The sequence below is a fragment of the Pollachius pollachius genome (assembly GCF_949987615.1).
Source record: "Pollachius pollachius genome assembly, chromosome: 7".
NCBI lineage: Eukaryota > Metazoa > Chordata > Actinopteri > Gadiformes > Gadidae > Pollachius > Pollachius pollachius.
The window spans coordinates 15,734,705-15,750,024 of NC_136940.1; the positions used below are offsets into that span (position 1 = coordinate 15,734,705).

Sequence of the window (15,320 nt, forward strand, 5' to 3'; positions counted from 1 at the left end):
GATATCTCCGTTCACTCCAATACAAGTGGGGAACAGGAATCTGTCTCCCCAAAAAATGTCTGGATATCAATCAAAGGCTCATAATTATCTTTATGCCATGTACTAAAAAAGTGTACGTTTTCTCTTTTCAAAACGCCACCTCAAGCGTTTTATTAGCCTTTTTATGTTATTGTTTTTTTGTGGAGAAGGAGGGGTGGTCAGCTGACAGGAGTCGTAGTGAAACAAATGTTGTTTCGGCCCGGCATTCGAGAGGGCCTAGTGCATGGCTCCGTTAACTTCTCGTGTCCGAGGTTTTTCCTTTTACTTAACATGAATGAAATTGACGGTTTTTAGGCACTGTGGTGACTTTTTATCACTAATAGTGTTTTAGTGATAAAGGGATTTTTTAGACTGGTTCAGCTGCTGCTCAATGACTCCCGTTCCTCTGCTTGAGATCATTGCGATTCACCATGTATTGATCCATTTATTCAAAAGATCCCAAGACAAAGAATGGGTGCATTACGGTATCATTTTCATAATATTGTTGATAGCCTAATAAACATTTCAGTTGCGTTAGTATTTAATTTTTCATTTACTTGTTTAGCTGTGTGACAGTTAACAGTGTTGGTGTATTACAATTATTTATGCGGGTAGGCTACTCCAACCTCGTTGCTGATCGATATGTAGCCATTTATTTGTATATAAATTATTGATTGCATTTTTTATAAATAGTTTGAAGGAATCTGTTTCTTAAGCAATAACATTGAACTGTATTTTTTTTTTACATACATTTACTATGTTGTTGGTGTTATATGGAGCAATCTTTCATATTTATGAAGTAAATTTATACTACATGGTCGGTAAACAATGCGACTGCGATCGCCCAGACCCCTCGCTTATAATGCTACAATGCTAACAATGCTAGAAAACAATGAATATTTCTGCATCCGATACATCATGAACTAGGGCGTGGCTAGGCTCCCATGATGCGGAAGCAAATCCCCTTGATGTTGCCCTGCGACATTGAGCAGTTTACATAGGAATGAATGGGCGCCATTTTGGAATCCGGTGTCCATTCTATAATATGTCCATGGATGCGTCCCCTGAATTGAAACACAGCCAATGGCGTTGGGCAACATCAAGGAGAGATTTGCTTCCGCATTACGGAGGTCTGAAGCCACACCCTAGTGCATGCATGGACCTATTAAAGACGAAGAGTGCATGACGAGCCGGATGTAGAAATATTCTCGTTTTCTAGCATTGTAGCATCATAAGCGATATGTCTAATGGTCTGAGCGAGCACAGTAGAATTGTTTACCGACCATGGAAGTACAAGTTAATAACCCCCCCGATGATTCTCTATATATGATCTTTAAATAACACTCCTCCTGCCATCTGGGCAACAATTATTTATTAGTCAATTTATCTCGGATGCCGGGCCGAAACATGGACCTTTTAAAGAAACAACATTTGTTTAACTACGACTCCTTTCGGCTGCCCACACCAAAATAAATAAAGAAAACAGCTAATAAAACGTGTTTTGAAAGAGAGAATTTACATTTTATTAGTACATGGTATAAAGATAATTATGAGCCTTTGCAGACATTTTTTGCGGAGACACATTCCTGTTCCCCACTTGTATTGGAGTGAAAGGCGATATCTACTTCCGGACCTCAATGAATTGAGGGATCAGTCCACAGCCCGCTAACAGCTGCAATACCAGGCTTGGCCGTTGAGCACTGGTGGATTGCGGAAGTAAGCACTGCTCCTGGGGGCCTGCTTCTTCCCATGGACATATTATAGAATGGACACCGGATTCCAAAATGGCGCCCATTCATTCCTATGTAAACTGCTCAATGGCGCAGGGCAACATCAAGGAGAGATATGCTTCCGCATCATGGGAGCCTAGCCACGCCCTAGTTCATGACGTACCGGATGCAGAAATATTGTTTTTTAGCACTGTTAGCATTGTAGCATCATAAGCGAGAGGTCTGAGCGATCGCAGTCGCATTGTTTACCGACCATGGAAGTATAAGTTAACTTCATAAATATGAAAGATTGCTCCATACAACATATAATACCAACAACATAGTAAATGTATGTTGGCCTAGAAAACAATACAGTTCAATGTCATTGCTTAAGGATGTAATCTTAAACAGATTCCATCCAATTATTTACGAAAAATGCTATCCATAATTTATATACAAATAAATGGTTACATATCGATCAGCAACGAGGTTGGAGTAGCCTACCCACATAAATATTTGTAATAGGCCTACACCAACATTGTTAACTGTCATACATAGCTGAACAAGCAAACGAAAAATTAAATACTAACACAACTGAAATGTTTATTAGGCTGTTAACAATATTATGACAATGACACCATAATGCACCCATTCTTTGTCTTTGGATCTTTTGTATAAATGGATCAATAAATGGTGAATCTCAATGATTGCAAGCAGAGGAACGTGAGAGTCATTGAGCAGCAGCTGAACTAGTCTAAAATTCCCTTTATCAAGAAAAAACCCATCAATGCATTCATGTTAAGTAAAAGGAAAAACCTCGGACACGAGAAGTTAACGGAGCCGTGCACTAGGCCCTCTCGAATAACGGGCCGAAACAACATTTGTTTCACTACGACTCCTTTCAGCTGCCCACCCCTCCTACTCCAGCAAAAAATAACATAAAACGGCTAATAAAACGCTTGAGGTGGCATTTTGAAGAGAGAAAACTTACATTGTATCATGTTTTAGTGATAAAGGGATTTTTTAGACTGGTTCAGCTGGTGATCAATGACTCTCACGTTCCTCTTCTTGGATCATTGCGATTCACCATGTATTGATCCATTTATTCAAAAGATCCAAAGACAAAGAACGGGTGCATTACGGTATCATTTTCATAATATTGTTAATAGCCTAATAAACATTTCAGTTGCGTAAGTATTTCATTTTTCATTTGCTTGTTTAACTGTGTGACAGTTAACAATGTTGGTGTATTACAATTATTTATGTAGGTAGGCTACTCCAACCTCGTTGCTGATCGATATGTAACCATTTATTTGTATATAAATTATTGATTGCATTTTTTATAAATTGTTGGAAGGAATCTGTTTCTTAAGCAATAACATTGAACTGTATTCCATGGCCGGTAAACAACGCGACTGCAATCGCTCAGACCTCTCGCTTATGATGCTACAATGCTAACAATGCTAGAAAACAATGAATATTTCTGCATCCGGTACGTCATGAACTAGGGCGTGGCTAGGCTCCCATGATGCGGAAGCAAATCTCTCCTTGATGTTGCCCTGCGACATTGAGAAGTTTTCATAGGAATGAATGGGCGCCATTTTGGAATCCGCTGTCCATTCTATAATATGGCCATGCTCTACATACGTCATCTGTCATAATTGATACGATTGGCTATGAGCTACGTACAGACTCATATGATAGACATTCGTAGCGCCCAATAAACGACTCCGGGCAATCGTAAACCACGCCTGAAAAACGAGAAAATGAATGTGTGGTTCCGAGAACTCTTCTCAGTAGACCTCTGAAGAATAAGTCCCGCCTCCGAGGCTCTTGGTTCCATGTTTAGGCTACAATTACATGGTCTGAACAGAAGACACAACAGTGGCGTCGCGTCTTCACTTTTTATACCGCGTTTAGACGAGCGTTTTTGGGAGGAAATCTGCGTGAATACGGTGACGCAAAAGTGTGTGGATTTCGATTGGGTATGCATGTCAGGCGGCTAGGTGGTGCTGTGATACACCATCACACAACACCACATGTCTGTCGCATGTGTAGAATCTTCCTTCTATTATCTGCGCCGCAGATAATTACAGATCCTTCTCTGTTCAGTAATAAATTCAGTAAATATCTGTACATATCCTGTACATTTCGTGGAAAGACTCCTGACGGTCCGACGCGTGGACCGTAGGACCGTCAAGCTGCATGTTTGTTTATTTCCCTGTTCTGGCGCCGAGTTTTGCGTCTTGGCAGTGTAGACGGAATCGCTACGGCGGAGCGTATTCAAGTTTTCCACTCTGGAGGGTGGTTTCCGATTTTTGCGTTTTTAAGCCCCAAAAACGCCGTCACCGTCTAAACGAAAGGCACTTCCAATAAAATATTAGGTCGTTTTTACCCGCAAGCGTCCTCGTGTAAACGGGGCCTAAATGTCTATGGAAAATAACATGGTGGTTTGAATGATCGTATGTGACAAACTCTGTAGGTGGCGAAGAAGCTGCTCACGTTTTGATCTACACACTTTTTCATCCACTGAGTTTTGGATTGTCGGGGCCGTGAAAGTAATTAACTATTATTAATGCTAACCGGGAGCTAGTTCTGACCTGCGCAGACTTAATACAATTACATAGGGCATTTAGCAGGGGGTTATGCATTTTGCTAGGGGACACATCAAGACTCAGGGAGAAGGAGCTGGGGATCGAACTATCAACCTTTCGGTTACTAGACAACTGCTCTACCTCCTGAGCTAAGATGAATCATACATCATACTTGTTAGGGAGGCGGTGTCACACCAAATTTGTACCGGGTACGTAATCCATTCCAAACCTGCCTGGCAACAGATGATCGCGGACGATCGCGTCGATGGACGTAGGAAGGTTCAAGAACATTCGCGGTTAAACACTCGGTTTACTACACATTAAACACAGAGGTTACTAGCAAAATTTGATTAAACAATTAAATGCAATACGAATATAAAGTTAGGAACGCTAATAAATGTAATTTGTCACACCAAATTTGTACCGGGTGCCAAATTTGTAACGGGTACGTAATCCATACGTAATCCATTCCAAACCTGCCTTGCAACAGATGATCGCGTCGATTGACGTAGGAAGGTTCAAGAACATTCGCAAAGTCGTTCATTGAGTTCAAGAACATTCGCGAAGTCGTTCATTGAGCGCGACAAGACAGATAGCCCTAACTTTATAAATTACATTTATTTCCTAACTTTATATTTGTATTGCATTTAATTGTTTAATCGAATTTAGCTAGTAACCTCTGTGTTTAATGTGTAGTAAACCGAGTGTTTAACTGCGAATGTTCTTGAACCGTCCTACGTCAATCGACGCGATCGTCCGCGATCATCTGTTGCCAGGCAGGTTTGGAATGGATTATGTATGGATTACGTACCCGGTACAAATTTCGCACCCGGTACAAATTTGGTGTGACAGCGGCAGTTGCACGCAACCATTCACAACCTAATATGATTGTCATTTCACGCGTAAATGGACACGCGTTGGTGCCACCTCCTCCGTAGCCGGGCTCTGGTGCCATTTCGGTGAAGACAAACTATGAAACATTGCCGTTGCTATGCAACCTTGACTGGGAGAGTCGTGACGTCCTAAATCGGTGCAGAGCTGCGTTAGCATAATGCTTCTTCATAATAGTTAACTACTTTAACGGCACCGACAATCCAAAACCCAAATTGAATCTAGATGGAAAAAGTGTGCAGTTTTTACTTCTACGCCTCCTACAGAGTTTGTCACACACGATCATTCAAAACCCCCATGTTATTTTCCATAGACATTTAAACATGGAACAAAGAGCCTCGGAGGCGGGACTTATTCTTCAGAGGTCTATTGGTGCGTTTTATTATCCATCCGTCTCGGAGGTCCGAGGACGTTTCCAAGCGAAACGCATGAACACGCCCCTTTTCCTCGGACGGCGAACTTGCTTGCTCGGATGAACTCCGAGGAGGCCGAGCAAAGTTCCGAGACAGAATTCAAGATGGCTGCGCCCAGTGTGACTTGAAGTATGAACTGTTTTCATTGTGCTTGGACCGTTTGGGTGGTTTAAATGGCAATTTCAATCACTTGTATTACTGCAATACCGTACTGCGTCCGTATCTCTGCCTATGGCCTATAGCCTACTTATTTTGGAGCGCCTGGTACTCTGCCAATGCTACCGCGACAACAGCTTTCCGGGTGGCGTCCATGTTTTCCTCCAACGACCGAGCGAAACATGATAAAACGATTGAAGGGTGGGCGTGACGTCACATCCAAGGTCCGAGTCGGTTCGCAGAGAATACTAAAACGCACCATATGTAGATTGAGATGAGGTCTGGCGTTAGCCAGGCTAAACTTAAGCTGAGTGATCTTCGACTTTCGACTCGGAAGCCTGGCGTTCGAGGATTCAGGAACACACCATAACATACAGACCAGACGTACTGAAGGGAAATCAAAATTGAGCGGAAGTACTTAGGCGGGCGGAGCCAGGCTACTAACACATATGACCCAATTAAAATGACTAGCATGCCTAGTTAACATGGATCTGAATGTGTTTATTTCCAAATATCAACCTCTATTCTTCCTGAATCCATGTAAGAAGAAAATATCTAACCGAGAACCACATTAATCATTACTTGTTACATTTACACACATCCTGTGTTACATATGAATACATAGTTAGTTGCAAATGTATACACATGATCTTAGGAGTTAATGTGTAAGAAGTTACCCAAGATGACACATAATCATCCTCCAGCTTCAATCAATTCATAAATTAACCAATTACCGTGAAATAGCAGTAGGCTTCAGCCAAGCCTTCAACAGGGACATGTCTGCATACGTTATAAAAACTTGACCCTGGTGTAACGTTAAAGCTGTTCGGTTTCCAGATCAGACCCGTGTTATCCCTACACGTTAGAGGAATGCACAAGGGCAACAGTGCTGCGGCTTGATCTTCTTCTTATTCTGATATTGGGTGAGGGATAGCTGAGAGGTGCAGACACCGCCGCCTACTGCCCGGGGGTTTGAGTCACGTCCTACCTATTCGGAATTATTTGAAATGAACGTGTAATTACTATTTATTTTACTATTTGGGTGTCAAGCAGCGAAGCTGCGAGACAACCTATTGTTTCCGTACGTTTTCGTATTATTATTATGCTGCCATGGGATTCTATGGCAGCCCATAGAACGCCTGGGTGAAAAGTTGTGAAATTTTTGCACTTTGATTCAGGGCAGTTACATGATCCCATGAAGCAAATTTGGGGTCGTTAGCTCATGAGCTCTAGCGCCACCAACAGGTCAAAGTTGGACATGCATTCATGTTTATAACTTGACCCATTCATCCAATATTCACAAACAAGGTATCACTGGAATCCTTGGGCCAGCCGAGTTCAACGCACCCTATGTCGTCATTGATGGATTTTCCGCCACCTTGGTTTATGTCAAAAACCTTCAAAATACATCTCCAATCACCAATTTTGTCCAATCATCTATAAACTTGGCACACATGATCTGCAGGCCATGCTTGATAAAAATCATCGAAAGATTTTTTAAATTCAAAACCGTTTGGCCGCTACAGCCAATCAAATTTGACGGCGGAGCCGCCAGATAGGAAGTTGGCCAATATCTCAGCAGCCCTTTGACATATCATAACCAAACTTAGTACATAGACCCATGACATCATCATGGAGACACTTAATGGATTTGGTCTTCTAGGGCGCTCTGTAATTAATGAAGACGTGTTTTAACTCCTCTCTCTTCACATGAGTATATTTCAAACATATTTTCAATGTCTGGTGGTACTGTCAGACCTCCCCATATAGCTGATGAAATATTTCCCATGGCAACATCAGAAATTAGCCGCCATGTTGAAAGTTGTCAAAATCAATAGTACATATCCACAGGCCACAGATTCTGTCCAATCATCATGAAACTTGACATATATGATCTTCAGACCAAGCTGAACAAATTTGCCAGCTTTTTCAAATTCAAAACCGTTTGGCCGTGGCAGCCAATCAAACTTGACGGCAAAGCCGCCAAACAGGATGTAAGCCTGTTCTCAGCATGTCTTTAACATATCATAGCCAAACTTGGTACATACTCATGACATCATTCTGGGGACATCCAAACAATTTGGTGAGATTTGACCTCAGGGGGACGTCAAACAGGAAGTGAGCTAATTTCTCTGCAAGGCCTTCATGCATCCAAACTTGGGTCTTATGACCCTATCCTGATGATGCCCAAATAATTTGGTGGCATTTGACTTTCAGGGGTGCGTTGCTAGCAGCAAGTCTATTCAAGTCCTCTATTCCAGCAACTTCAATGTATTTTCGTTGTCATAACCATTTGCCAAAAGCTTTCATTGTCAGTAAAATTATATCTAATCATATGCATTTTATCATGGTCATCATACACTGTCATATATAAAACTGATAACATATCAATCATATTAAATCATCATGTCAATCTGACATACAGCATTCAATCAGAACACTACGTTTATACCAATGCTAGTTACGCTGAACAGCGCTCATTAAAAGGTAGACACTGCACTCGTTTGGCGACAAGCGGCACTGCATATATAATGCAACAATGACTTTATTTACCATTCCGCCAATTTACAATTTAAACTGCAACTCTTACTGGATTAGAAGCTTCATCAACCACCTCAAGAATGGATGCTTGTTAACATTGTGTCTCTGTTAGGGATATTGTTTCGAATACCCCTATGTATTTGTGTCGTTTGTTCTGTCAGGCAGACGATAATGCGCCCTTACCTCTAGGTGGGGTCATTTTTCTATTTGGTAAACAGCATTATGCGAGTCCGCATAATGCTGTGTAGTTCATTCCACCAGCTGTCGTTATTACTAATTACTGAGACGGTCGTCATGTAGCCACCCAGCCGATTACGTCTGTCCGGCAGGATTAGTTTATAGAGTCCTATTCTGCTTGACACCCACATTGTTGCTCGCAGCTATATTTATTATTGAGGTAGCATTATTGTTTGTTGCTTTGATATATGTGAAAATGGCCTTCTCACCCTATACTTCATTCAACCTTTTATCCAATACAACTCCACATCCACCTCTAAAAGTCTTTCCATCTCTATATCATGTTTCCTACAGTGCATGTATGCATGTTCTATTGTTTGCTGTCTGGTACCAACTAAGTAAGGAGATGCATTTAATCTGTGTTGTATTACCCTGCCCCTATACCTCTGTCTGGTACCAACTAAGTAAGGTGATGTATTGTATTACCCTGCCCCTATACCTCCTCTCTCCTCTATCTCCCCAGCCCCTCTCTAACAGATTTTTGGAGTCTATGACAATGTCTCCACTTGTGACTCTGCCCATTCCCTTTGCAGTTGGGATTTTCTTTTCATGTTCCTGCATCCCACTGGCATTTATGTCCTCTGTTTCCCCGGCCTTCCCAGCCAATGCGTCGGCCCTCATATTACTGTTAACCTGCATGTGTTGGAACGTAACACAAACACACCACTGTTCCTACAGTCCTTCCTGCCTTATATACTTCTCATCTTCCAACTTCTCAGTGTTGGCATTTCCCCAGTGTATGCTTGTATTGCCTCAATAGTTGAATACCCATCAACTATCAAGCTCTTCTACATTTATTTTAGCTGCTGCACCCTTAAAAAAACCCCATCATCTATACACGCCAGATATGTGTACAACACAGACTGTAAAATATATTAGTCTGCAACAGTGTTTGTCTTTCTGCCCCCAAATGGGATCCTTCCACTACAATCATGAGATTTTATTATCCTGCACTTTGTTAAATGTATTTTCCAGTGATCCCATCAAACAATATACCTGAGTATTTCAATTCGAATACCTTTATGCTGACCATATATTAAGCCATACATATTTAACCTTCCACTTAGAGAAGGCCCATACCATCAGATATAAACCATACAATTTGGCCACATCCATCCTAATCGGCATGTTACATTCAGATCTGCCACCAGATCCACTGCTTCTTGTACATTTTCCATGAACTTTGTAGATTCAACACCACCCCCTCTCTTCCAGATCCAAATCCTTTGCAGCGTGTTCTTCTTCTACTTATTCGTCTTCTTTCACATAGGTAGTGCATCATCGCCCCCTAAAGTGTTGGGAGTTAACTTCGTTTCCCACGTTAATGTTTTTGTTCGTGCAGAGATGCCGTAAAGTGATAGCAATTGCGCATGTGCAGTACGGCGCGGACAGGCGGTACGGAACGGGTTGTGAGCGTTAGTGACGGCTGTTTGGGGAAACCGAGAGGTAAATTGCCAAAAAGGAATAGCAAACACACGGTGACTATACTACTGCCAATCTTGGCAAGATCGGAAACAATTTGAAGCAAATGAAGATAAGTGTTCAGCAAAGTAAAAGAAGACAGTCTTGCAAAAACATGGTGAATAATAACAGCAAGTATTTTGATGTAATTTCTGGATCGTCATGGCTCATCATGGCTGAGTGTTTGGTGTATTACTCAGAGAATGTACTTAACGTGGACTATCATAAACTTCCCAGAGTCGGGCATAAACGATCGTCTGCCAATCAGTGATCTATTTAGAAATGTGAAGAACACATAAATACAATCTTTATTCCACTATGCTTCTTAAACCCTTTACATCGAATGGTTTGTCAAATCTACAGTTCCCCACGTTTTAAATACCCGACACTTTGCTCTACGAAGCCTAATTCCTGGATCAGGTGTTGTTTGGGGCATAGGTCAGTGGTGGGATGAAAAGCATAATCAATCTGTCTGTGTGACCGTGAGTCATTTTAACCATGCAGTGTTTCTCCTCTCAAGACCAGTTATTGATAACATCTTGACTATGCTATTTAAATTACAAAAAGGCCAGGCATTCACCCTAATCACTTAGCATTTGCATCCCATTCTGTGCTTTGTCTATAAAAATGTATTATAATTAAACGGATGCATGATATTTATTCTGTACTTATTCTAATCACAGGTTAACCTGACCATTGAACGTTTATTTCCTTACTAGGCTGTATGTGGCCTTGCTTACTCATCTCAGAAAGAGTGGGCTCATCTGGTCATGTGAGCTGAGTCAGAGTGCTGACAGCTTTAAAAACATGACTACAAGCAGGCCGGCGCTTTTGCTGGTAACACTGGTGCTGTCTTCGTTGACGGTACACAGTTCATCAGGCAAGTGACTTGCCAGTTACAGCAGACCCTCTTTGGTACTACCAATAATTAATTTAGTCAGCATTCATCCAACAAGTGTAATTAAGGGGTCAAATGAATGCAGTATGTCCCGCTTTGCTAGAGATAAGCCTTATTAAAATGGCCTTTGTAGTAATTAGTTGGAATGAAAATAATGGCATGGTTTTAGTCTTCATGACATTTGTGTGGCCACTACTGCATTACGTTTAAATTACCAAGTTAATAAATGGGTGTCCAGGCAGTTGGATTAATATTGGGAGATAATTGTTGCCATTTCCTACCCCTGTCTTCAAGGCTCCACTGTTACACTGATTGCTCCTGATGTTGTTGACATAGAGCAGAAGTCTTCAGCAACTGTCACAATCTCATCCAGGTAACTACAGCACATAACTACCAAAATTAAATACTTGAATAGATTTCAGACAGACCTCTGGTGGTCGGTAGCTATCTGCCGACCCCTGGAAGTCGAAAACCTTTTTTTGTAGCTAAAATCAAAATTCACAAACAGGAATTTAGATAGACTAATTCAAATATTGCTGTTGACTTAATAATCCCTATGGGGATCAGTGAAGTGTTGTTCTTCTCTTAATATACAATTTCTTTCTTCCCAGCTCCCCGGTCAACCAGTCTGCAGATATCCAGTTTAATGTGACCTACAGCTCCAAGCATAACTACTCAACAATCATTACATGGCCTCAGCAGGTAACAGCGATTGATGCGTTCCTGCAACAGCATAACCAATTAAATAACCTAAAAATGCTGCTGGCTGAATGGAAAAGTGATGTGCAGGTTATTTCAAACAGAGAAACATCAGATTTATGTACTTGGTGAATGATCTAATTCAGTGTTTAAGATGTTTAAGAGATTATGTTGCTTTCTGATCATTGGTTCTCTTTATAGGTTTTGTTACAACCAGGGAAAACCTCTGTCATTTTTGAGGTGAAAGCCCATGCTATTGGTCAGGTGACCGTTTATCTTCTGAGTAACAGCTCAGAAATCAGAAGGTAGGTATGGTGATAAGGAAGACACAATGGGTCATAGTTTTGAGGTATCAGTAAGTGTGGTGAAGTGACAATCATTTAACACAATCACAATCATCCAAAATGTGTCCTAACCTTCTTACAAAAATAATCTCTTTTCAATGAAGACCATTTTAGTGAAATGGAAGTGTTAAGAATTTAATAGAAAGAATGCAGGGCAAATTATATATATTGGTCTAATGCAAAGTAAGAAACGATCAGAAAAGTAGGCAATAACAAGCATACCTTTCTTCTATCATTTAGTCCATAACTCTGATCCTATTTTCTCTTGCTTATCTAGCTTTGAAACCAGGATTCGCTTTGCAGTCATCTCCAGCAACACTCTGTCTATTGTGAATCAAGCGATAGGATGGTTGTACTTTGTTGCCTGGTCAATCTCTTTCTACCCACAAGTCTGGGAAAACTGGAGAAGGAAAAGGTAACTTTACTGTCTTAACTGGTTTTCATTTTGCTTCAGAAATGCTGCAAAGGATGTTCATTCAAAAACAAAATAGTATGTTAATACTTCTTGTGGGTTTTATTTTATTATTCAGTATGGAATAATAATCATATTTTATAAGTGGCAAATAAGTATACATTTCCTGTAATATGATTGTTTAGGACTATAGACTGTCTGTAATTGGAGTACTGAACTGAACCTAGCACATGGAGACTTTGCACTTCTTACTTTATTTGTGTGTGTGCTTTTACTGTAGTGACTGATCTGTATGTTCCTCTTTTCAGTGTCATAGGTCTGAATTTTGACTTCCTGTCTCTTAACTTAACGGGCTTCATCTGCTACAGCATCTTTAATATCGGGTTGTTTTGGGTGCCTTACATCAAGGTAAGTCTTACTATGAACGCCATCGATATTTTAGGGTGCTCTTATTCCTGACCTATTTGGTCATATGGATGATGTTTTGATTAGTCAAACATGCATTCAGGGATTTTAATGAATAAATTCAGACAATAATTTGTAAACTGTCAAAGCCAGTCAGGCAATATTTCAAATCAAATTTGATCGAACCATAGGTTTGAAAGCGCCCTAAAAGTGGTTTTCTATGTGTCTTACATGAAGTTTCATCACTAATAGTAAAAGTATATAAAGTCCCTGTCTCTTCCTTTGTGTGTTTTTTCACATTTTAATGATTTATAGGAGGAGTTCATTAAAGCAAACCCCAATGGAGTTAACCCTGTAGATGCAAATGACGTGTTTTTTAGTCTTCATGCTGTCTTACTTTGCCTGATCTACGTTTGTCAAGCTGCAGTATATGAGGTATGCATGTTTTTAAAATATTACAAACTTAAGCGTAAACTGTCAGATGATGGAACGTTCAAAGCATTAACAAATTTTGAGAGGAAAAGATTTCTGAAGGCATCATAAATTATTTCAAATGTATATATTGGATGGCATTCTTCATGGATTTACCAGATTTTCCTTGTTGATATGGAAGTTACGCAGTAATACTGCATAGGTTAGAAGAAACTTTACAGGTAAATAAAAAAACAGAATATATGTTTCAAGACTACGTTCTTTCGGCAAGTGTACACACATGCACAGGAGTAGAATCATGGGCTGTTTTGGTTATCTTCATGATGATGAGCCCAAGATGTGATACAACTCACTTACCGTAGCAGTTTCAGCTGAGATCTCAAATGGTTTGACAGCCCTACTGTACTAATGGGAAAGAGTATTTGGGAAGGAATTAATATTATTTAAGGGAAAAAAGAGTGTATCTAACCTCACTCTGCTCTCTTTCAAGAGGGGCGGTCAAACTGTGTCCCGCATCTCATGGGTCCTATTGCTCATCAGCTGGACATTTGCCCTCGTCAGCCTGTTTGTTGCAGTAGCAAAAGTCATCAACTGGCTGGATTACCTTTACTATTTCTCTTACATTAAACTTGGAATCACTCTAATAAAATATATACCACAGGTAGGTAACGAATGTACACATCAAATTATTAATGTGTTTCATTTGTTTCTCAATTTCATTGTTTCTGCTTTCTGCTTTGTTTCTTGTTTTTATAGGCTTATATGAATTACAGACGGAAGAGTACTGTAGGATGGAGCATTGGAAATGTGGTGCTAGACTTCACGGGGGGAACGCTCAGCATTCTACAGATGCTCCTGCAATCTTATAATAACGGTAACTATATTATTGTAATGTCTGTTTGATGCAAGGTTCCTAGTCACTTTAAAAAAAAACATCTGCAAAACGGCTTCCTCTTAAAACCTTTCATTGATTTGATAAACCACATTTGCGATTTAGTATAATTTTGCTGCATCCCATTTATTTCCAATTGCTTTATTTTTTAGATGAGTGGGGGTTGATATTTGGTGACCCTACGAAGTTCGGACTGGGACTTTTGTCTATTTTGTTTGATGTACTGTTCATGGTTCAGCACTATGGCCTCTATCGACATTTGAGGGCGTATGAACCTGTAGCAGACCAGGAGAGTATATCGAACACGCCTGCACACATTCCTTGTTGACTTGAACCCAATAACATACATGTGGCCAAAGCCCTGACCCAATAGACTACGGGTTCACAACTCTTCTGAAAGCTTTGATTATTTTTGATTTCACATCTCCAGATTTTTTAAATAGGTAGCACAAAAAGCTTTTCCTCTGCCATTTATCTTCTACAGCCTTGTGAATTGTATGAGATCATCTTCTGATGAGTCTGTCGAACAATAACTGAAATGTCTAAATTGAATGTTCTAAAAAGTGTATATTTTTCTGATGCCAATAAAGTTTTATAGCAAGTTTCAATGGCGCATCTATTTTTTCTACCACTGCTACAGGAAGATGAAATCCGATGATTCAAGCGATGTATGGGTTGGTAAGGTAAACCCCATTTATAAAATCGAGGATGGTTTGCTTTATTTAAGTAATTAATTCTGATTTGCAATGATTGCTCATTCGATTCTGTAAATGACAATTTCCATCCTGATAAAATAGAAAATGAGACAACATATTTTAAAAACATTTATGTATACAATAAGTTATATCAAGGTGAATGAACAGACATTTGGCATGCACCCCCCTCCCCCCCACACACTTCAATGGTGATAAGGATTTGGGTGTTATGGTTCAGTGTTGTGTCAAGGTAGTGATACCCAATTTCAACATTATTCACCCAACATTGTTGAGTGTGGACTAGTTTTAGCTAGGGATGCCTGGTGACTAATCCTGTGCAAATCTATACAGGATTAACAAAGTGCGTATTTAAAGTGTGAAGCACAGAGCATGACCAGACCTTCATATCAGGAGGATAATAGGAGGAGGAGGAGAGACCAACACAGTCCATTACACATCGGCGAGACTCAGGTAGAGAGGGTGAAAACCTTTAAATTCCTCGGCACCCACATCAGCGAGGACC

General features: G+C 40.4%; 1 protein-coding gene across 1 annotated transcript; it reads left to right on the top strand.

Annotated features, from left to right (window-relative positions):
• Nucleotides 1-9,957: 9,957 nt before the first annotated feature.
• Nucleotides 9,958-14,710, top strand: LOC307078473 (cystinosin-like). The gene is made up of 11 exons (XM_079740314.1): nucleotides 9,958-10,138; nucleotides 10,740-10,900; nucleotides 11,213-11,291; nucleotides 11,530-11,620; nucleotides 11,819-11,922; nucleotides 12,239-12,376; nucleotides 12,682-12,781; nucleotides 13,094-13,213; nucleotides 13,701-13,871; nucleotides 13,967-14,084; nucleotides 14,255-14,710. Exons 2-11 carry the CDS (start codon nucleotides 10,828-10,830, stop codon nucleotides 14,428-14,430), a joined length of 1,170 nt encoding a protein of 389 aa, XP_079596440.1. The 5' UTR covers nucleotides 9,958-10,138; nucleotides 10,740-10,827; the 3' UTR covers nucleotides 14,431-14,710.
• The last annotated feature ends 610 nt before the right edge of the window (nucleotides 14,711-15,320 follow it).